Source organism: Glycine max, chromosome 14 (genome assembly GCF_000004515.6).
Source record: "Glycine max cultivar Williams 82 chromosome 14, Glycine_max_v4.0, whole genome shotgun sequence".
In the NCBI taxonomy this organism is placed as follows: domain Eukaryota; kingdom Viridiplantae; phylum Streptophyta; class Magnoliopsida; order Fabales; family Fabaceae; genus Glycine; species Glycine max.
Window position 1 is genome coordinate 45,366,316 of NC_038250.2, and position 24,672 is coordinate 45,390,987.

The window sequence follows — 24,672 nt, forward strand, 5'->3', positions numbered from 1 at the left end:
AGGAGGACCAAGAACCGTTACTGCTAGCTACCCTGTGACCAAATCTCACTTTCTCTTGTTTTGCTTTTGATCTTTTCAACACCTACAATACAACTAACAACTAGCAACTAGCAACATAACAAATACTTGTAAATAATGTAAACCAAAATTGAATTCTTCTTTTTCTACATATGGTATAGAGTTTATAAAGCATTTCACAAAATTTGTTTATTATCTTAGTACTTTACTTTCTTTTTCTTTCTCCTAGTTTGCAGGTATGAGGTAAAATAGAACAGAACCAATTTATTACTTATAATCTTATAATTTTTTTTTCTTTCAAATATTAGAATGAAAATTTACTATTTTTTTACAAACTATTTAAATAACAAGAATTTATTTGTAACATACTTATACTATCAACTAATTAGAAATAATCTTTTATATATATATATATATATATATATATATATATATATATATATAATCAGTACAAAATTTAACAAATTTCAATTATGCAATAATTCATAATTAGATAACGGTATTCAAAAGATCATACTGAATGTCAATAATCATAGCTAAGCTAAAACGATTTATTATACAGAGATCAACATTAAAATAGAAATACAACTACGTTTAAGTTTATTTTTTCTTTTCATTAATTTAAGATTTAAATATGTTTTTAATCCTTTAAATTTGAATAATTATTACTTTTAGTCCTTAAAATTTTTTTTATTAGTTTCTCAAATTTTTTAAAATCCCTCTATTTCTTTGTGATAATGGTGTCACAATTAATCACAAGTTCTCACCATCAGATTTTTTTAATTTAATTTCTGTGACTTTTTAAAATTACTAGAATAGGTAAAAATTCACCGCAATTTATTATTTGTTTTAAATTTTCTTCTTTAAAATCATCAAAATATGTATAAAAAAATTGATAACAATCCATATGGGTCAAATATTTTGATGATTTAAAATCCTCAAAGATCATTTTTAAAAATTAAATTAAAAAAATAATTTTAATAATTAAAAACTATCACAAATCTTAAAATCACAAATACAATAAACAAAATAATTTTTCAAAAACCAGAGAAAAAGACTAAAAAGTTAATTATCTAAATTTAAAAGATTAAAACCCTAGATTTAACCCTACAATGATAGAGATGCAAAAACCATAAGCTTTAAACTATAATATTCATGATGATGTGGGTAAATTTATATTTTCATATATCTTCCAAGTAATGTTCCTTGAACCACTCATCCACGCAAATGCAAAACCAATTTCCTGTGGAGTTCACCAAATTAAATTTACTTTCTCATGGCCAACCAGCACCACATCTATGACTTTAGAGATTGGACCGCCACCTTTTCCTCGCCATCGGGTTTCGATCCCCTGCACCTCCGCTCCATGTGCTCCCTCATTCTAATATTTGTACCAATTACATCTCAGTCAAGTCAGATATTTAATGCTCCTCTCACAGAAAAAAAGTCAGATATTTAATGTGAAATCCTACTCTTTTTTAATTATACTAATCCATTTGTTTGTTAAAATAATTTAATTTTATTAATCTTAATTAAAAATAAGAATATTCTTAAATTATTGTTTATTATAACTTGATATCATAAATAAGATAAAAATTTTAAAAATAGAATTACAATTAAATAAGTGATATTATAAGAGTCTAAACTATAACTTTTTTTTCTTCTTATATATGAATTCAGGGAAGTACGGACTAATAATACAATAATTAAGTTGACTTATGGTTTATAATTTATTTTCCATTTTTTTAATTCTAGATATCAATTAATTGATTGTTATAATTTTAATAATTTAATTGATTAATAATTTTTTCAGTAAAAAAGTCTATGCAATGTTAGTGTAAAGATTGTTTATACTATCGTCCAATAAAAAATTGTCATATAATTATTTATACATAAAAAAATAATTTCAAAATAAGTGTTTTTAAAAAAGTATTTTCTTAATAAGTAGATAGAATTTATTTTTTAAAATAAGTAGATTTTTTTTTCAAACAGAAATAATTTAAACATATTAAGAAAACAAAAAAAATATTTATTTTATTAAAATAAGTACTTATTTTAAATAATTACGTTTAAACAAACTAACCTATAATAAATATGTTAACTTTTGTATGAATTACTTAAAATTCATAAACACCATGTTTCTTATTAACTAATAATATAAAATAATTTTATATTAAATATTACATGTATTTTTATCATCAATGATAAATTTTGTGAGTATTCAATTCAATTATATGTTTAAAATTTAAATTTAAGACTAATGATTAGTTTGAAGTAAAACTACTCTACGTTATTTGATGCTTACACTTTTTTGTTGAGAATAAGATATTCTCATAAGACTTTAAAAAACATTTTCATAAAACTACTCTCTCAAGCTAAAAATCATCAAAAGTTTTATTTTTTCTAACATACTCATTGATATGGAAATGAATTTGTTGCATACACCTAATGGTGAATTGATTAATAATTCCAATTTCAAAAACCCTTTAATCATTTTATTAATTTGAGGAAGTATTTTTATTTTTGGTTACAATTATAGGAACTAATTTATTCGGCTATTTATAATTTAACATGACAGAACTAGCTTGCTGGCCACGCGTACTCCACTGTCTGTTACTTTTCTGAAACCGGATGCACCGAATCATAACCTCTCCGTTGATATGTTGTTCTCTTCCATCGTCCACGTGGCACTTTTTAACTTGCAAGTGTTGTTTATGCCAAGTGAAATATTATTGGAACAGCTCGGATAGATCAAACGGTTTTGAACGCGCCACGTGGGATTCAGAATTATCCAACGGTATCTGGAAATTATAGAAAATTGTGACGTTCTTCTTCCATTTCTGTCTATCTACCCTTTTCCCCTTGAAAGCCCAAAATTGTTCATGAAAGCTTCGTTTCGGATTAACATTTTTTGAATAATAGAGACATTACTTTCTGAGGTTTTAACCTTTTTAAGGTATATACTGATTGATTAATATCGTTTCTCTGTTCATTTTTCACTTTTTCTCCCCCTCAGATAGCGGTTTGTGGATTCTCTGAATGATTGAATCTTTGTCAAAAATTCGTACTTTTGTCGTTTTGGCTTCTGGGTTTTATGTTTTTCACCTTGTTTTATCTGATTTTGGAGTAAAGCCATGTTTTTTGTGTGTTTGTAGAAACGTTTAAATGCGTAATCTTTTTTTGGGGGGTGAATAATTGAAACTTTTACTGACAAAAATGGGTTCGGTTGCCTTGATGGTGCCCACGTTGGGAATTTGTCTGTGTTGGCTATTTTAAGGTTTTGCTATTTTTTGTTCTTGCTTTTAATGCTTTGCTGTTTTGAATCTGTCATTGTTTGGATTATGTGTCAAAGATGGGTTTATTCCTCTTGATTCTGTTGAGAAAATGGGTGTCTCTGTTCAATGTACTTAGGATTACTGTTATCTTTTGGTTTTGTTTTTTGTTGTATATACAACGTATTGTGGTTATTGCCCTTTGTTATATCTAGTAGCAAATTTTAGGACACATGTTTGCTAATAATTTGTATTGCCCTTTTTAATGACTAGTAAATCGTTGTTTTTGAGGTAAAAAACACGTGAGTAACGCAGCTGCAAAATTCAGCTCTTCCAGCTTTTAATGCTTGAAATTCAAGTAGTAGCTGCACCTAACATTTTCTGAATTTGATTGCTTCATCAACTCGTTTTTTTTTTTTTTGTTCTTTTCTATAAGCTTGTTTTTGTTGAGGTTGTTCTTTAAAACGTTAGATTTCCTTTTCTGTTGTCAACATTATTTTTGAAATTGTGTGCTAACTGGGTTCTTTATAGGCTTCCCTAACTTGAGGCTGCTACTTGTTTAAGAAGAGGCTGTGTGCTCATTTGCTTAGAGAGTTTTGCTGCTAAGGACTTGACACAATTGTGTAAATGTCTGTGGCTTTTACCAACCTCTCTTGGTGGTTGTGGAGTGGAAAGCATCAAGATCCAAGAATCTCAAATGGGTCTTCTATAAATTCTTCGGGCGATTCGAATTTGTGGGAATCGGATGTTTTGAGGTTTCCTTTGGTTAAGGCAAATGTAGGGTCCTCGTCAAGAAAGGTGAAGCGCAAATGGCATAGTAGGGAGGAGAGGAAGGTGGATAGGGAATATGATGTTGTTCTGGTTCCATCTGATGGTGGATGTGTTTCTGGTTCTGAATCTGATGATTCTGACTGGTCAATTGGCTGGTTAGAGCCTCATGGACCTGGCTTCCCAAGTGATGATGAAACAGATAACAGTTTTGCTGTGATTGTTCCCTGTTATGGGCGAGACTATGGCAGAATAGTGGAGGATCCAAAAGGCAATTTACTGAGGGGTGTTGGGAACTTTCCAGACAGTTATTCAGATGGTGAGTTTTCTTATTAACATATGTTGTAGTTTACATTTGTGCTGTTTTAAACTTGATTTTCTCGTTATGTTTTGCTTAATGGATAGTTAGCAATTTAGCATTTGATTGCGGTTGAACAATAGACATTAGTTGAAAATGTAAAAAGCTATTCAAAATGTTGGTTTGGTCTTTAATCTTTTGGGTTTTTGCATGGGATACTGATTTCTGTCGAAACACAGTTTTAGGCATTGGTTCCACCAGCTGCTGAAGTCCAATATGAATGTATTAGTTAAAAAAGAGATTAGCCAGATATAATCTTTTGGTTAGACTTAACCAGACTGAAATATGCCATTTTGCATTTAGTGTTATTTCTAATTTATTTTTCTCTTTGAGAGGAAGTTGCTTCAATTTGTTATAAAAGAAGATAAAGATAAGCAGAGAATTCAACAATCTTGCTGCATTTTTGTTTAAGCACCATAAGAGGCAAATATGATTTGGGGGTGATAGGATTTTAACCTGAACTTTTTTATTCATCGAGTATTTTTTTGCTTTAATAAGATTTACCATTTGGTTGGATATATGATTCTGGCTTTACCCTCATGATCCATTAGCTGGAATCAACAAACCTATTAACAATAATGAAATAAAGTGGTTTTTAACCCAATTGAGAGTGTACTTGGACTAATATCTAGTATGATACGTTGTGATGTGACTTGTGAGGTTAATGTTAATTTGGACTTTGTGCATATATTTGTGGTTGGATATATGGCATTCATTCAGATTTTATTTTTCTTATGGTGGGGCTAGAGTTGTAACATTTATGCCTTTTCTCCCCTTGTCTGCAGAGAGCAAAAAATTTGTGGAAGACTGGCTCTCTTCCCTTAGAAATACCTGATGCACAACCATTCATCATTGTGATCCTGCACTTCCTGAGAAAAATCTTCTTTTGTGATCCTTAGCAAATAAACCATTTGTATATGTAAATATTGTAAAAAAGAAAAGGCATTGATGTGATGTCAGAATATGATTGGTTAACATTGAGTCTTGGTTAATTCAAACCTATGAGGAACAGATATGGCCAAGAATGAAAGCAGTTGTGATGCTTTTGCACTGAGAATGATGTGCAACTGCTGTTCTGCTCTCATCTTCGAGAGTCCAAACATTGTGACTGAATTTGAGAGCTGTATTGAAGTGTGACTTTGGAACTTGCAATTCGTTCATGTAAATATGGTCATTGGTTGAATGCTTGATCATGTACTCAAATTTGTAAATAACTGTATATAAATTTTGTATAACATGGGTGTACTTTGTGTATATATGTGTGTGTTTTTGGAGTTTGCTTGGATGTATAGTTAAATTAGCACAGTTTTGTATAGATCCGTTAATAAATCAATAGTCTCTAATCTTCTCTGTTCCTCTAAAAGATGATAGCATTTCCCTTTGGGGATTCAAGGTTATTGGAGTTTCATGTAAGTGTTTTATTTGAAATATTTGTATGTATTAACTTTATGAAGGGTAGTTTAATGGATAACTCAAACCATGAATTATGTTTGTCATCCTGGAGCTTTTATAGATTGACGCTTTAATAGTAAGACTAGTAGAAATTTTGAGAGGATTTCATTTAATTAAAAAATATTGTGAATGAAATTTTGAGTATTATAGTGATATATGCACATTTTTTAAAAAAAAATTGTTGTGTAACTTATGAGATCTAATGATAAATTTATTTTCCTCCCTAATTCCAAGGTAAACAGGGACATAACCATTATGTACTTGTTAAAAATAATTATAATATTATTGGAAGATGATGGGGACTAATTCAGTAATTTTCTAAAGAAATTTTATATAGAGATTAAAGTGTGTGTGTATATATAAAAGGCTAGACTAAAAATATTGTCAAATCTAAATCTATTTTTATAAGTGTGCTTGGGTGAAAATAATAGAGTAAGAATAGTACTAGAACAAGTGATCTCTAGAAAAGGTATTGCTTTAATTTAACTAAATTTATATTACTTATTGCTAATGAAAAATAAAATGTTTCTTAAATATCATGGGTATTGCTTTTAAAAAAATATCTTGACTATTATTCATATCAGTGGGACAAGTAGCAAAGCAATAAAAGTGTTAGAGTAATCATAGAACTTTGTTTCATATTGTTTGTATTTCTACTTTACAGCCTTGATATCTTTTTTGTAATATCTTTTTATATTGAGACTATTTCTTAGTCGTTTTGAATATTATTAATATTATTTCACATTGGCTGTTTTGATTTATGCCTATGCATGTTTTTACATATATATTTGGTTGAATTGTTTAGATCATTCCTAAAAAAAAGTGAATAGATATACAATTACCTGTTTAAAGAAACTTTCACCTTCTCTCGTAAAACATTATTTTTAGTTGCCTTGTGTCTAATTGTAAATTTATTTTCTTTAGAGGCAGTTTATCATTAATTCATACCAAAATTAACAAGTCACATGGCGATATGTAATATCACTTGTATTTTCTATTTAAAATTAAATTGCGTCTCATGTGACATGTCATGTTAGAATTATTTATTTATTTCGCACATTCAAAAATTCTTAATTAGACTAAGGTTTTCATGTGACATACATGTGAGTATAATTTATTTAATTTTTATTTAAAAAGGTTTCACGTGAATGTCATTAGTTCATCTAACCACAAAAATTAAAAAAAATAATTAAATGAATTAAAAAAATAAAATAAAAAATAAAAAGAAACTAAAATTAAATATTAATTAAAATTAAATATAAGCTTAAATAAATTTTTAAGTTATACATTTATTAATTATTAAATAAATAAATAAATTTTTATAAAATATTAATTATGCAATACATTAATTATAAAATAAATTAACAATTTAACTTAAATAAAAAAAATTCAAAATTAAGAAATTAAGTCAATTTCACTACATAATGTACGTTGATAATAGATTATTATATCTTAGTAGACTTAAATATGAGTCTTGGATATGAAATTATATTAATATTTTTTTAAAAAAAATTCACCACTCAATAATCCTACTCACCTTGAGTAGAATTATCTCTATGAAAGATACAAATGATTTCTAAAACAAACAGCCTTCAAAAGATATACATCATGCATGAGATAATCATATATTTAAGCAACATCCTTTCAAACACAAGCTTATTAAATTTTCCTTTCTCATGTTATCTCATCCACTAAATTCAAGTTATCTTTAGAACAATTGTTAATGGAACTATACATACCATCAAATTTTTCATATATCTCCATTATAACTTTTAGAGTTCAACCCTATATTGAAATTGGTCACTACCTTCAATTCCTAATACATGTCTTATATATATATATATATATATATATATGAAATAATTTATAAAAATACAAAAATAGGAAAACATAATTTATTTTAAATTATTACAATTGATGAAGGATACAATGCCTGATGGCAAGGAGTTAATGCAACAAAAGGAAGATGTTGTAGAAATATTTTTTTTAATGCAATGTACGTCTTTTAAAAGCTTACTTTATTGTACAAGTGTTCAACGTGCATAATGTATGCCTTTTGGAGAAGGATTTTATCTATTTTAATTTTGACTTTTTATTTAAGTTTATTCATTTATTTTATAATTAATCCATTACATAATTAATATGTTTATATAATTAAAATTTATATAAGTTTATCTTTTTATCTAAGTTTATTTATTTGTTTTATAATTAATATATCAATATTGTATGACATGATTGATACATAATTAATAATTTTAAAGAATTATTCTTTAACTCCGAGAGAAATATCCTATGTTCACCAAAAATATTATATAATTAATATTTTATATAGGCTTATTTAATTTCTTTTAGTAAAAATATATTTTTAGTTTTTATACTTCCGGTCAAACATGGTAAGATCCATCTACTTTCATATTGATGAATTTGATACTTAAACTTATCACATGTTACATGTCATGAGTGGCACCATTTTTTTAAAATTAAAATTAAAATAACTCACCTGACACTAAAAATTGATATGCGATTTAGTAATTTTAGTGTAACATGACAAAAATAGTCTCACTATAATAAAATGTTGAAAATGACCCCATTTATAATGTGTGTTTAATATTATTTCACATTAGTTTGATTTTCCATAACTTCATCCCTAATAGGGTGGACAAGTTAACTCACTGACAAAAGTGTATTGGGGAATACAACCCACCTTGCTCCGGGATGATAGGTTGAACCTTTGGTATGTTTAGTTGATAAAATAATTTAGTATCCAATTTTTTCCCCTTTTCTCTCTTTATTTAAATAAGATTAAAATATATTTTTGTTCATAAAAAATATTTAAAGTTTATTTTTAGTCATTTTCGGTATAGTTCTTTTGGCATTCTCAGTATGGCACCTCTACCACTGCCGCGCCGAACACATTTAAATTTTACAAAAACAAGAAAACATATTCAAAATTTTACAGGAACAAATTTTAATTTTTTTTCATATTTATAGACACTGCAAACATAATTTAACCTTTAAAAGTGAAAGCTAGAGGCCCAAAATAAAAGGTAAATATTTGTTTCTTGTAGGAAAAAAAGTTAGAAGTATATATAATAATTGTTGGTGGGTTGTCTCACACTCTAAGAATTCAATTGTTGGGGCCAATATTAAAAGGGCGAATATTTTAACTGTAACACTGTTCAGTTTGGAGAAGAAAATGAAAGAAAAAACAGGTAAAAGAAAATAAATAGAAAAGAAGATGATTTTTCATGTTATTTGGCATAGAAGAAAGAGAAAGGAAAGAAAAATGAATAATACACTTTTTAACTTAATAATTTAACCCTTAAAAAAACTTAATAATTTAATCATGATTTTATTATTTAATTACTTAAATGTTGAAAACGTAACTGTTATGTTATGCCCGTTAATTCTACCTCATAATTTGCGTAGAATTTTAAGCTGTTTTTCTCTCCTCTTCTATCCAAATAGGGCAGATTGCAATTGTTTTTTTGTCAACCAAAGAGAAGCTTCTTTTTTTACAAAAAAAAAAAACAATGTAATCATCTCTATCCTTTTTGTTCTCTCCTCTTTCTCCCGATCGAAACAAAGAGAGTGTAAATATTAACAGGTTTTTTGTTTTTTCTTAGGGGGAAGGGGTCTGCCTCTGTTTACGAATAAATTTGTCCCTGTCCATTCCTTATCCAGAAATTGGTCTGTTGACTCTGTTCGGAAATAAAAAACAAAATAATTGTATTATGTAATTTTTTTAAAAGTTATTGAATGCAGAAACCTTTTCAATATTACTGGGAAAGATGTCAAGTTTTGCCTAATGGCACCTAGTCAACTTGGGAAAAATGTAAATGATATTAAATCAAAATGATAGAACAATAAACGGGGCATGTATCTATAAAAAATCAAAAGTCTTCCTAATACAAGAAGATCTATATCAAGATGCTAAAACAAATGCAGCAGGTGCGTTTGTCTATACATAATAAACTTAATCTTGCTAATAACCTCTATTACATAAAATTGATAATCTTCAAAAATCGGCTTGTTCCTAGACAGCCAAATACAGTAGACTAACGTAATTTTCCTTGAACACATCAGTAATGCGCCGTAAAGAAGTGAAACGCCTACGGAAAGGAGCTACGGCAAAGGGAACCCTTGTCAAAAAAGCAACTTTGTCAAGAGTAAGCGACCGATTCCTTTTAGTAAACAATCACACCTAGTCAACTTGTTCCTAGGATCTGCCTCGAAAGAGTTGTGTACTTAGTGAAAAAAGTAGCCATAGAAGATCAAATCCACTCCTATGAAAATAATAGAAATTCATATCTAATTTTTAATCACAACCTGATGAATATATAAACTTATTATCCTAGCATATAATCTTTTAACAGAAATTGATTCCCAAGGAAAAAAATTATGAACGTTTACTAATCAAAAAGAAAATTATCTTATAGTCGTGTGTGATTTTTAAACATTTTTATTCACGATTGTTCCATTTTTTTACTAGAGGAAAGTGGTTAATCAAATCATGAAAAATGCTTATCAGTACGTATCCCTGAAATACGAAAATTAATTTTTGTCATTAATTTTTATCCAAGTTCTTTTTTTTTTTAATTTTTTAATTTAATCTGTCTAATAACATATAGACACATGGGTTCCTAATGCATGAAAAACAATATGTAAGTTGTAACCTTTAGCATTGATGTCGAATTGTTTGTCCCAGTTTTGGTTTGAAAGTTGGAACTAATTTGCTTGTTGTTAGTTGTTACTTGTTACAATAACAACTGAAAACTTTCCCAAAACTAGCCTATCACAACACAAAAAATAAGAAACAAGTATTTATGTTATTGTTATAAGAAACTGAAAAGTTTCTAGTTCTCATTTTTTTCCCCATGGTAACCTGTAACTCCAAAGTTTGTCAAATAGTGGAGAAAATAATTCTTAATTAAATTTTATTTTGAGGAAATAATACAAAAAAAAAAAAAAAATTCTTTTCTTAGGTTGCCAACAAGACCCAGGCTAAAACCAACCTCCCCAACTCCAACCAAAAGTGAGATAATTTATCTAAATAAGCTCTCCAAAGTTGGAGCTCTTCAAAGGATCTAACACCTTACACGTATGCATGAGGCGAAGTATGCTCCTCTCCATGTGTACCCCATAAGAGGACATTTTCGCCAACCTATGTTTTTCCTTTTCCCCATAATTTTATTAATCACCTTGATTATGAAAATCTAAGCTTTTTCGCTGATCAGAAATTTTGCTGGCCATTATTTGTCTGTGTCACATCTTCATCATCAAGGTTTTACTTCCATGGGATGAATGTGTATGATTGCTACCTAGGACAAAAATGTTGCAAAGGGCAGCAAGCAATGCATATTCATGGTGGTGGGCCAGCCACATCAGGACAAAGCAGTCAAAATGGCTGGATCAAAGCCTCCAAGGTACGTTTGTTAATATGCATGTATATATATAATTAATTGTTCTTATACCATCAATCTGGATTTTTTTCCAATGTTTCTAGTAACATCAAAACATATATATCTTGTTGGACATTAGGTTCATCAACATAAGACCTAGGAGATATCAAATTATCAATTTCAGGCGATTTTAGAATATCCAACATTCCCATTTTTCTCTTGATTCCCAAAACTATTTCGCAAAATTTGTTGATTAAGATGGCTGGCAACCCACATGCATAAAAATGATGTTTTTCTTTCAATATAGAGTAGTTGCTTTTTTTATTTTTAAAGCATCATTTTCTCAGTGGTACATGAGACATACATTACATAACAAGACATGGTGTAGAATTAATTGATGATTTTAGAGAAAGCAAAGCAAAATGATAGGAACATAGGAAAATCGATCAATAACATAGGATAATGGTATAGTTCTCTGAGTTTCATGGTTGCATAACCCCTCCCCATGTTTCTAAGAACTGAAGTTCTCATCTGCATTATTAATTAACTTTTCGAATAAAATTCAATGTTAATAAATGAAGCAAACAAATGATAACAGATATGGAGGAGAAGGTGGCTGAGACCCTCACCATTCTGTGTGATGAGGGGGACTCATTTGCTAAGAGGGCAGAAATGTATTACAAGAAGAGGCCAGAGCTGGTGAATTTTGTGGAAGAAGCCTTTCGAGCATATAGAGCCTTAGCAGAAAGATATGATCATCTATCAAAGGAACTCCAAAGCGCGAACCGCACTATAGCCAGTGTCTTCCCAGACCAAGTTCCATATCATATTGAAGAAGATGATGAAGAAGAAAGTGACACAGGAACTAATTCATCATCACCAGACCCCAACAATCAAACACATAATAGACCATCCATTCCTAAAGTTCCCAAGACCCCAAAGAAGGACTTTAGAAGTCCATCCATGTTGCTATCCAGAAAGGCCCCACTTAAGAGGATTTCTAGCTCAGCAAAATATGTTCCAACAATTTCAAGCTCAGGTCTGACCAAGGTTGAAGCCTTGGCTGATATTGACAAGCTTCAGAAAGAAATATTGTCACTCCAAACTGAGAAAGAGTTTGTGAGGAGTTTGTATGAACGCGCCTATGAAAAGTACTGGGAAATTGAAGACCAGATCACCGCAACTCAGAAAAGAGTTTGCAGCTTGCAAGATGAGTTTGGTGTTGGCACAGTTATAGAAGACAATGATGCTAGAGCTTTGATGGCAACCACAGCTCTAAAATCATGCCAAGAGACCCTGGACAAGTTGAAAGAGATACAAGCACAATCATCTAAAGATGCTAAAGAGGAGTACCAAAGGGTTAAGAAAGCTCATGAGATGTTTGAGACCCTTAGAGACCAATTCATTGCTAAATATACGAGTCAACAAGACCAAGATGACGTGGACAAGTCTGAGAGTGTAGGAACAGATAAAAAATGCATAGATGAAGAGATGGATCACTTGGAGCAAGAGAAGCATGACGTGGGGATGTTGAGAGAGAAGATCAAACAAAAGTTGGATGAAGACTCAAGTAATTCCCTCACTGTGACTGAAATGGCTGAGTGCATTGATGAGCTTGTAAATAAGGTTTGTACCTTGGAAACTGCGGTTTCATCTCAGACTGGAATGGTCAAGAGACTAAAATCAGAAACAGATGGACTTCAAACAAATATAAAGAAATTGGAAGAAGACAGGGAAATGCTCATAGAAGGCTCAGAAGTTACCAACAAGAAGCTAAAGGAATTGGAGGAAGAGTTGTGGAGAGTTAAAATGCTCAACCGAGATGTCAGAACTCAAGACAACACCCTCCAAACACACTTTACTGAAGCTAGCTGTAACCTTGAGCACCTTTCTGGAAAATTGAATAACATGAAGCCAAATGAGGAGGAGGAGAACTTGGTACTTTACAAGAAGAAGAGAACTGCTTCTGATGTTAACTTGTTTGTTGATAACTCAGATGTCAAGACACTAAAGGAAGATGGTGGTGCAAATGTTGATACTAACAAGTCCAATTTGAATGATAGTACTTTAATGAATGAAAGGATTCAGAAGCTGGTACTACAACAGGATAAGGATGATTTATCTGATACACCGAGCAATCTTGACACTGAATCACAGGATCTGGACATTAGTGAGGAAGATCAACCTAATTGGAGGCAGATGTTTATAAGTGGATTAGATGACAGAGAAAAGATTCTGTTGGAGGAGTACACATCAGTCTTAATGAACTATAAGGATGTCAGGGTGAAGCTCAATGATGTGGAAAAGAAAAACCGTGACAGCATTTTTGAGTTGACACTTCAGGTAAGCAATGATCAATCCATAACATTTACTTGATTGTATAATTATTTTCACAAATCTGATATAGATTTAGAAATTGTCATAATTATACATAATAACTTTTTTTTTTATATCTATACGCAAGAAAGCAAGATGAAATTTCAAAACAAGAATAGAACATATTAAATATTCTAGCATGATTTTATTATTAGCAGTATGGTCTTCACATTTTTTTTTTTTTTGAGTATCAACTAACATCCACTTGCATAAATATTCATAGAGTAAGAAAGAAAAGCTCCATTTATTTTAGATGAGATTATTAGTTATAAAATAAAGGTTGAATATTTTAATACTGTTGCCAAAACAATACAAGAATTTCTCCTTACAAATAGAGTACATTCCACTCCTACTAAGGTAGAATTTCCCGTGCAGCTAAGGGAAATGAAAAATGCTCTAGATACCAAGGATAAAGAGATACAGGTTTTACATCAGAAGCTGGACAATCCAGATGCAAATCCTTATGAAAGTCCCTGCACCATCACCACAGAATACAAATATACACCACATGAAGCACTTCTCCGAAAAGCAGGTCAAGGTGCTGATGTGTCGGACTCAGAAATTTGGCCTTCAAATTTAGATGCAAATGCAGCCACAACGCCTTTCACAGAACAAGTTGAAACTGAAAGAACAGGAAAAAATGCCTTCTCATCTGTGAGAATGACACTAGAGAAGCTCATGGCACATCAAGATAAGCGCCAAGACCTTTCTAACTTGGAACAGAAGTTCCGTTCAGACATCAACGACTTGCTGGAAGAAAACCTAGAGTTCTGGTTGAGGTTTAGCACTTCAGTTCATCAGATTCAGAAATTCCAAAACTCTATTCAGGACTTAAAAGCAGAGCTGAAAATAATAAGGGAAAAGAACAAGAAATCTGAAGGGTATTCACATTCTAAACAACAGCCTATACAATCTCAACTCCGGCCAATATTTAGACACCTGAGAGAGATAAGAACTGAGTTGTCACTGTGGGTGGAACACAATGCAGTGTTGCAAGATGAACTGCAAGGAAGGTACGCATCTATGAGCAACATCCAAGATGAGATAGCAAGAGCAGGGAACACAGAATCCGGTGCTGACACGGCAGAGCTAATTAGTAAGTACCAAGCTGCAAAGTTTCAGGGTGAGATTCTCAACATGAAGCAAGAGAACAGCAAGGTTGCAAGTGAACTGCAAGCAGGCCTTAGCCTTGTGAAGGGAATGAAAAATGATGTTGAGAAGACACTAGATGAGCTAGATGAAGCTATTGGTGTTAACAGTAGTGTTCCTAAGAATAATGGCCAGATGAAACACTCCAGTAGTCGTGCTCGAATACCCTTGAGGTCTTTCTTGTTTGGAGTTAAGTTAAAGAAGCAAAAGCATCATCCTTCACTATTTGCCTGTGTAAATCCGGCATTGCAAAGACAATACAGTGTCAATGATGAAGCACCAGCCCCAATATAGATAAACTTCCACTACCCTACTAAGCACTTGGATTAAACTCTAAATTAAGTAGCAGTATGATTGTGACAATATATAGAACCTGTAAGTTATCATGCTGTTTTTAAATTTTAATTTCAAGATTGGTTCGGCTTCTATTGGCAAGATTGACATACAATTCTTATAGTGCATGAGTTCGTGTGTATACACATTCCAAAAGCAAATGATTTTATTATATGCGTGCATTTTTAAATGTAAAATTGTTTTCTAGCCATATCTTCCCAAATGATTTGTGCTTATCGCGGGAGCTTCCCCGTGCCAAGCAATGCTTTTGATGGAAATTATAGAAGAATTTTGTTTAGCATCAGGATAGAAGATGAGTTTTGATAAAAATAGGAGTTTATTTTTCTAAGATTGTCAATGCTTTAATAGCTGAAGCAATCGATAACACTATGGGCATTTCCATGACAAATAACTTGGAGTTCCCTTGTAACATGCTAGATCGGCTAGGGAGAAATACTCTTTTATCATTGACAAGGTTGAAAGGCATTTGGTTGGATAGAAGACTCAAAGCCTAAAGTTACTTTATCTCTAGACTTTGTTATGAGCCTTGGTTTTATAGTATTCAAGAGAATAGAGAGTGTTGCCAGTTCTCCTTTTTATTCAACTCCACATTGAATGCCAATGACAAGCAGAATTCTGCTTATCTGCTATTCCTTCCTTAGTTCTTGTGCAGTTGTGCCAATGACATTTCAGTTATTATTTTCTTCTTCTGGAGTTGGTTGAAGGAATTATCAAAAGATTTCTCGTACTCACGCACAGTGGGCAGCATCTCCAGGGGATTACTTCTATGCTATGAAGTACGGACACTCCAGTCCCTTGCCGTGTCCGGTATTCGACACGTGTCCATGTCAGTGTCTGACACCGACACGACACCCATACTACGTTCTATATTTTGGACATTACAGGTGTCTACGTGTCCGTGTCGTGTCCGGTGTCCGTGTCGGTGCTTCATAGCTTCTATGAGCTTATGTAGAAGTGATCTTTGTGTCTTCTACTGTTTTGTGCTTGTTTGGATCGTGGCTGTATGGTGATTTTTTAGCACATGTTTTGTAAGGATTCTGGTCTTCAGCATGTGGGGATGGACAATTACTTTGTAGGGTGCTTCATGTGGTTGGTTACTTCATATTTATATGTTTGCATGGTAAATGTCGAGTAACCAATTATGGAAATATACTTGTTTTTTATCTATGTAAATGTGTTTTGGTACCCCTTGTACCTCTTTATTAATATACATGTTATTTGCTGATAAAAAAATAAAATGAAGGGATATATTGATTCATTCAAATTGAAGAGTAGTTTTACTTCATTTGAATTGACAAGAAGTCTTGCTTTAATCTAAGGATTATAATGTTTCATGCAACGCATTTTCACCTGTCACCTAAACGACAAATATTAGTAGTAATATTGAACGTTGAGATGAGACCGGGCGGTATGATATATACTTTCCTAGTGTAAAAATTAGCATAAGACAGAAGAAGAATTTAACATTACGAATTGTTTATCGAGTGGATATATAAAATGAGTGATCAACTGTTCAGTAGTAGAGATCGTGAGCGAGATGGTATATCAATTGGTGTCACTCTTTCTTTCGCAATGTGCTCCACTTCTGCAAATATTTGAATAACCCATGACGATTTGTAGAACGAAAAGTAAAAAAAAAAAATATTGTACAATTACTAAATTACATCAAATTCGCAAGATAATCAGGAAAAGAAAAGTTATCTTCAAGGATTGTCTCCTGAATCCAAACTCATTTTATTAACACTCAAATCATCACATTAGACATCCCTATGACAATATTTTCCAAAAAAAAAAAAAAATCAGGTGTGTAAAAAGTGGATGATTCACCAGCATCTTATGTTGAAAATTAGAATTAATATTCTGATTCTAGTATTAATTACTATTTTCTTAACATGGTATCAGAGCCAACTCCAGAGTCAGGTTGAGGGAGTAAAGAAAACCGTCCCCCACGGGGGATAGCTTATCGAGGACCTGTTGTCCTTGGTGGATCTTTATACTCGTCTGATAAACTTATTTCCTATGTTTCCGCTTTCTGGGGGACCTTTATGGTCGTCACATTTATTCTGGCGACTTGCTTTCGCTTTGTGACGATCCTTTTCTCCTTTCCCGAAAAGTTTTTCGGTCATCATTGGTTGTCGTCACTTTTCTAGTGACCCACTATCCTGGTGGACCTGTCTTCTCGTCACCCATCTTCCAATGAGTCTTTTACGCTTTTCCGGCAACATAGAAACTTTTGCACCAGTTGCAAGGGGTTACACTCAATCATTTGAGATTGATTACCAAGAAACCTTTGCACCAGTTGCAAAGCTCAATACAGTGAGGGTGTTATTATCACTAGCAACAAATCAAGATTGACCACTTCTTCAATGGAGATTTAAAGGCCCTTAGTAATTCTCTTGACAAGTTGGAAATGTGTGACATCCATGCACCAACTTGAGAGGGGATATTAGAATCTATTAATTGTAGGAATTAGATATGATTTGAATTTAAATTGTAATTTATCCAAATTTCTATATATTTTTTCTTTTTTACTTGTGATTCTGTTTTGATATTTTGTCCTCAACAATCAAGGAAAAATGGTAGAGATTATCATGTATTTATTCACTGTTTCGTATCAATGAAAATTATCAGATTCCATTTTCTTTACATGGCATCAAAGTCAGGTTGAGGGAATAAGGAAAAACCGTCTCTCACTGAGGATGGACTGTCCTCGGTGAGCCCTTTTGCTAGTTGCCTTCCTTCTATCATTCTTTTTCCAATTTCTAGTGTACCATTCAACTCGTTGTCCTTCTTCCGGCGAACTATTTCTATTTTCCAACAACTTTTTCAGCGAGTGTTCTTATCCGGTGAATCATATTTCGTTGTGCAGAAGCTATCACTGCTAGTACCACCGGACTCGTCTCTTCATCGCTGGTCAAGCCCACTTTTCTCCTGCACTATCGGAGCTGCCACATGCCACCACCTTCTCCGACCATCTTTTTTAATCTTTTCATGTTTTGTCATATCTACTCTTCTTCGGTGCAATCTAGGTGCACCCACTACCACCATGGTGCTTGTCTTCCTCCGATTTCGTTTTTGCTATTCTTTTTTTCTTTATCCCCCTATTGAGTCTCCACCAGTGGTTCTGAAGCTTCCAACTCTTGATTTTAAGAAAATCAGAACTTGCTTTGAACCTTCTGAGGCTGATGTGTTTTTCAGCTCTCTCTTTTTCAAGCAATATTCCCCGACTTTGTCAACATCCCTGAGTTGTCCTTCGAATGTTTTTTTGTGGAACTCCATTTCTGTTATGTTTTTTATTTATTGGTGGGAATAAATTTTCTTGTAACAAGTTGATTGCTTAAAAGTTTTAACTTGAGGGGGAGTGTTGAAAATTAAAATTAATATTCTGATTCTAGTATTAATTACCATTTTCTTAACATCTTAACCTAACAAATATAATAAATGGCATGTGTATTAAATCCTATCATTCATCACATTCCAATGAAACATGAAAATTCGGAGGGAAGACATAGTCACAATAATAAAACTCATCTCCACCAACAAATTTCTTTTATTCCTTTTAGAGACACATGTGAGTGACACAATTAACAAATAATGTCTATATCAAAATTGATAAGATGTCAAATGATCCAATTTCAGTAGGCTATATAAACAAGCTAAAGTTGTGCCTCTCAACAACACAACACAATCCAAGTCAATTGATCAATATGCCTACAGATGCCAAAGTCAAGCCAGACCAATGCAGCTTCCAATAATAAAGGCAAACAAAACGGACAGGTCCACTCCAGGAATAGATTTCGATATTCTATATTTATTAATTATTTATTGGTTTAAATTTATCCACCTAGAATAGAATGTCCTTTACTCCCTTTTAATTACCACTATATAACAACATATTTCCAATTGTGTGACAAATCCTATCAACGCTATCTAACAAAAAATTATTAGGCAGTCTAGGTATTAATTGAAATTTGTTGAAAATACAAAATTAGAGAGTTTCTCGCTCTTAAATGAATTTCACCTGTGATTTTTTAATTTTCAAAAGAAAAAGTATATTAGGAGGAAGTAGGGTGTTAAAAGATATATTATTTTTTAACATATTCTTTTCAATACTCTTTATTATTAATTGAAATTTATTGAAAATATAAATTAAAAAATTTCTCGCTCTTAAATGAATTTCACTTGTGATTTTTTAATTTTTAATAAATTTTAATCAATAAAAAAAAGTATATTAGAAGGGTGTAGAAAGAAAAATAATTGTCAATGGAGCCTGAATCACTGAGCTTGTAGGGGTGGACTCATTCAGCTTAAAAGATGTCATCATTACCTAATGAAGATTTTGTTTACGGAAACACACTTGTCAGAACTGAAGACCAAGAATTAGCAGTCATCAGCAAGTTTATAATTTATAACTTTTCAAGGGAATGATAGGTGATACAAATTAAGAAGAAAAAAGCTACAAGGAAATAATAATAATAATAATAATAATAATAATAATAATAATAATAATAATAATAATAATAATAATAATGTTATGTACTTCCTCTCCTGCAGTTAAATTCAATGGCTCAACTCATTAATTTAATTTTTTTAATATCTTATAATAATTATTATTAATTTAAATAGTTAAATCTTTTCCAAGTCCAATTGGGAAACAACCTTAAAATGCACATTCAGATAAGCATGAATCCAGGCTAAGACCACAAGTCTTTTCTCATAAGCTACAATAATGTGTTTGAGAATCAAATTCTAGTGTAAACTCGAACTCAAAAGCCCAATTGGTTCCTCTTCATAAGTTATGGAGGAAGAAATTTATTGCAAAAAATATGGAATGACTGGGCAACTAAATACCCTAGATTACTCTTTCAAGTTAAATTATCATCTTTAAGAAAGTGTTATATGTAATTTAGTAAGACAGTAACCAAATTAAGGCTTAGCATATATGGATAAATTTAATAATTATGTAAATTATTATCCACCTGCACACATATGCTGAAGCTTCTGATGTAATTTCCTTGTTTGGGAGGGGCAATGCTTCTCGTTCACATTCTAAGTCACTATCATCATTCTGTGAATAAGATTTCAAATATGTATGAATGTAAGAAAGTGCTATACAAATTTAATAACTTAATTAAGAGTAACAAATAAAATAAAATAAAAACAGTAAGACAAATAGCGCAAAACTGATTTGAGAGGAGCATATTGAAGATTAAAATGCTGGTGTAGATGGTTGCTTACAATTTTCATTAATTTGCATGTGATTAATATTCATGTTCATGAGGAACTCAATTATATTCACCAGTTAGGTACTTGATACAATAAAAACCGAACACCGTTATCTTTATTACAAGAACATTCAAAACTTTTATTAACATGGAATATACTTTCAAAAGAAATCAAAGTAGCTTTTATGAATTGCAATTTCAGTCAGTATAATGGCCTGAATTTATGGATTTTAACTGGCAGTATAACTAATAAATTTATTTAAGATTTCAAAAGCACCAAAAATTGAATAAAAGGCTACAACACATCCACACTCTGTACTTCATTCATTATTCAATATCTGGTATAAAATGTTTTTAGGTCTATTAAAGCATTGTAGGTATTTGCATTGTGGAGAGACACTCACTTTTTAATAAGCCTGGGTCTAGTGTAGGGCTCTTAATTAGGTAGTCCCCTCGGGCCCAAGGTTGAAGAATAAGAAAAGAAAATTCAGATATAATTAAAATATTTATGAAAATAAAACTCTGCCACCACCATTGCATGCCTTTGAATCTCATCAATTGACTTGCTAACACAGGAAAGGTAGACACTCACTTTCTGTTCATAAAAAGGACTCCCAACTTTTCAATGCAAAGACAAGTGTGCACAAAAGCGTAGTGACATGAATACAAATGGGCAAAACAATGTATGTAACATATACATATAAATTTAGATGATAACACACACTTTTTTTTTAAACACTTATTTAACATCTACCATTCTTTTTATTTATTTTTTTTCTATTATATCACATCATCTATAATACTTGTATTTTTCAGCATACCGGATATTTAAAGATTATTTTTCATAATTTTAAAAAAGAGTAATAATATTTAGACAACCAAAATTTGCAAATATTCCATCAACACCTTTTATTTTTCTATATCTTTTTCTTTCTAACACATCATATCATATTATCAATTATACTTATCTCTTCTCTCTCCCTATTTCTTTAGATGGTGTCCAAATATATTTTTTCTTTGGGAAAAGAATAAAGGTAAAGAGAGATAAAAAAAAAAAAAGAAGATAAAAAGTGAAAGAAGAGAGGTTAAAGGAAAAAGAAAGGTAAAAGAAGAGAATAAGTGTAAGTGATGGATGCTGTGATGAAAAAAAAATGAGATAAAAATGAAAATGGCAGTATATATTTATATATAGTAACTCATAAATTTAACCTCTAAAAATTATTTAATTATTAGACTGTCTCGTACTACGATCACACGGTAGCATAAAGGAGTGAATACACAAAATATAGTTAACCTAATACTCTATCTTATCATATTAGAGGAACCCTAGCAACAAATTATTTCTTGATGAAATCACTACGAGTGTGTGTGTTTAGATGGAAAAATTTAAAATTCTGAAAAATTTTAAATTCTAAGAATTTCAAATACTTCAATTGAAATTCTTTTATTTTCAAAATTTTGTATTTGGATAAAAAAAATAAAATTATGATGATAAAAAAAATAAATGAAAAAAAAAGAAGATATGATTGGTGTGCTAGTATACGTGTTCCTCTATGCTCATACCCGATCGACATTTTAAGGGTTCAGACGATTTCTTGAAGAAGACAGTAAAAAAAGAATTTCAATTTCTCACATTTTAGAAGGAAATTAAAATTCCAAATTTTTAATTGTTTAAAATTTTGTTTTAAAATTTCAAAATTTTAAATTCTTCATAAAAAAAACATCCAAACAATGAACTCTAAAGTACAGAAATTCAAATTCCATGATAAATTACTTTCATCAGTTAAAATTCTTTATCCAAACGCACTCTATAATAAATTTACATAAATTTCATAAAATGCACATTGATAAAGAAGTGACAAAAAAATATTTTACATATACAAAGGACAGACGCATAAACAGGTTCTATCCCCAAAAAGTACTAGTAACAAAAGGATAGGCATTTGAAAAACTCAGTTAAATTCTACTAATCTGAACATTAAAGAAAAACTGTAACGTTTAAAACATAAATTCAAAACAGATTTTAAGAACAACGCAGAGCAGTAAGAAATTTGATGAGAAATCCAAATCCAATCTATGAAAAAACAAAACACATTGTACGGGAACGTACAGATGCGTTGCTTGGGGAGGGGAAACTACAAGATTACCAATTTACCCTTCAAGAGAGTCAGAAGAAAGTGAAAACTACATGCTTTATATCATTCTGTATTTTGTTATCTTATTCTTACCGTTAATATTTATTTTTTTCTTAATCTATTATTCGTTTAATTGGTACTTATGATATTAATTTGTTGATAAAATATCATATAATTTTAATATTCTTCTTAATCTTATTGTGTATTGGGATTTTATTTGTTAACGGACCAACTTGAATCAACATTATTGTTGATTCTTAATCCGACGTTCGAATAGGTTTTCACAATATTAATTTTGATTATTCTATTTTTTTTTTGTCTTTCTTTCGTCTCTAATTTAAAAATATTCTACTTTTGATTCTAATTTTTTTGCAGTTTATAATTGTCATTAAATGTTAATTATAACCATTTTGAAGATCAAAAGTGAGGTATTTTTAAATTACTTCATATGATATTAAATTAGAGAAAATAAGAAAAAATTTAGAACACTAATTAAAATCAAATCAATTTTTTTAAAGGAATTAAAAATATATTGTATCCTGATTATTTTGATATGCATATAATGTTCTTTCTTTCTCTTTTAAAAAGGATATAATTAATCAAATAGTAATTAATGTCACCTTAAAATTTTAAAATAATAATAGATAAATAGAAAATAATTTTTATTTAATAGAATTTGTGAAGTTATGATTATTTATTGAAAAGTTGATTTTGTTAACTATTATCTTCGAGATATTGATAAAGATTATAAAAATATAAATTATTATATAAAGAATATTCGAATTCTTTTTCTAATATAAGAAATATAGAAATCATTTAACAATTTTTTTATAAAGTAAAAGTATTTAATTAGGTATAAAATATTTATTAATCAATTTATTTAATTAGAATAATAGAAAACTATTAAAATTATTAATAAAATACTTACAAATATGTAATAAAATATGTTATTAAAATTCAATGATTACAACTTTATACTTTTTACCTTGTAATGAGTAATATTATTGACTCCATTACATCTATATATATATATATATATGACAACTGATATGACAAAACCATAAGAAAAAGATGAAGAAAAAAAATGTCAAATGAGTGTTTATAATATTAAGATATTCATATATTGTTCATAATTAATCAATAATTTTTTTTATCACAACTTAAGAAAATACGCCATTCTACCATTTTTCAATTATTGCACTGGTGCCTTTAATAAATAACTATGCTATATTTAGATAAAGTATTTAGCATAATTTATAAAATAAATTATTATATATTTATAAGTTATTTTTATATTAGTTTAATAAGTTTTTCTAGATAGTTTTGTGCAAACAACATATATTTATAATAAAAATAACTTTATTTATTCTTCAATTATAAAAATAACGTATACATAAAGTACTTGTATAATAAACAATTAATTATTTTCCTACTAAACACACCAAAAACAACAAGGTCAGATATTGGATATTCGGATATATTTTGCTAACAATATTTTATAGGGTAAGAAATCCATGATTAATTCAATTAAAAATATTATATTTCCTTTTATACCAAAGTTATATTTTAATCATTAACTACATATAATTTTGATTTAGTAACAAGTACTCAATATAATACTTTTAAAATATATTTTTAATTAGATTAAAAAATTGATAAATTTGAAGACCACGCATCACCTTTTGCAGCTAATAATCCACAAACTAGTTTTCGAGTTAAGAAAATAAAGTACCATATTATTTTTTTAAAATATATTGTCTAAACAATATGTGTAAAAGTTATCATTATCCTGGAATAAATTTATCATATTTACACTTTTTCATCAATAGATACAATTTCATAAAAGATAACTTTTCATTAATATTAAAATCTCTCACAAAACTTTTGGATACAGAATTTTAAAGTGATAGTTAACTAGTAACCGATCATGCATATCTATTGCATAGACCAGTAGCATAAATTTGATTTTTTGTCAATAAAAAGAAAAGTGTTGATTTAATTCTATCCATATTGTCTTATAGGAGTGTCTCAAAGACTTTTACACACAAAGACAAAAAAAAAAGTATTTTCAATTTAACTATTAGCAAAAATACAGCATGAGAGGAGGTACAAGAAATAAGAAAAGAAAAAGAAAAAGGAATTCAGTCTAAAAAAATGTTATGA

The 24,672-nt window shown here is 30.2% G+C and overlaps 2 protein-coding genes across 2 annotated transcripts; both read left to right on the plus strand.

Moving 5' to 3' along the window:
• Positions 1–2,786: 2,786 nt before the first annotated feature.
• LOC100808486 (uncharacterized) lies at positions 2,787–5,672 on the plus strand. Its single transcript, XM_003544783.4, has 3 exons — positions 2,787–2,974; positions 3,822–4,377; positions 5,202–5,672. Exons 2-3 carry the CDS (start codon positions 3,918–3,920, stop codon positions 5,249–5,251), a joined length of 510 nt encoding a protein of 169 aa, XP_003544831.1. The 5' UTR covers positions 2,787–2,974; positions 3,822–3,917; the 3' UTR covers positions 5,252–5,672.
• A 5,436-nt stretch (positions 5,673–11,108) lies between these two features.
• LOC100784970 (protein NETWORKED 2A) lies at positions 11,109–15,223 on the plus strand. Its single transcript, XM_003544199.4, has 3 exons — positions 11,109–11,294; positions 11,869–13,613; positions 14,022–15,223. The coding sequence occupies exons 1-3, from the start codon at positions 11,201–11,203 to the stop codon at positions 15,087–15,089; spliced, it is 2,907 nt and encodes a 968-aa protein (XP_003544247.3). The 5' UTR covers positions 11,109–11,200; the 3' UTR covers positions 15,090–15,223.
• Positions 15,224–24,672: the final 9,449 nt, after the last annotated feature.

Coding starts and splice junctions, on each gene's coding strand:
- LOC100808486 (XM_003544783.4), top strand. CDS start 3,918: ATGTCTGTGGCTTTTACCAACCTCTCTTGGTGGTTGTGGAGTGGAAAG. Junction 4,378..5,201: donor TCCAGACAGTTATTCAGATG/GTGAGTTTTCTT, acceptor CCTTGTCTGCAG/AGAGCAAAAAATTTGTGGAA.
- LOC100784970 (XM_003544199.4), top strand. CDS start 11,201: ATGTTGCAAAGGGCAGCAAGCAATGCATATTCATGGTGGTGGGCCAGC. Junction 11,295..11,868: donor GCTGGATCAAAGCCTCCAAG/GTACGTTTGTTA, acceptor AAATGATAACAG/ATATGGAGGAGAAGGTGGCT. Junction 13,614..14,021: donor TTTTTGAGTTGACACTTCAG/GTAAGCAATGAT, acceptor TTTCCCGTGCAG/CTAAGGGAAATGAAAAATGC.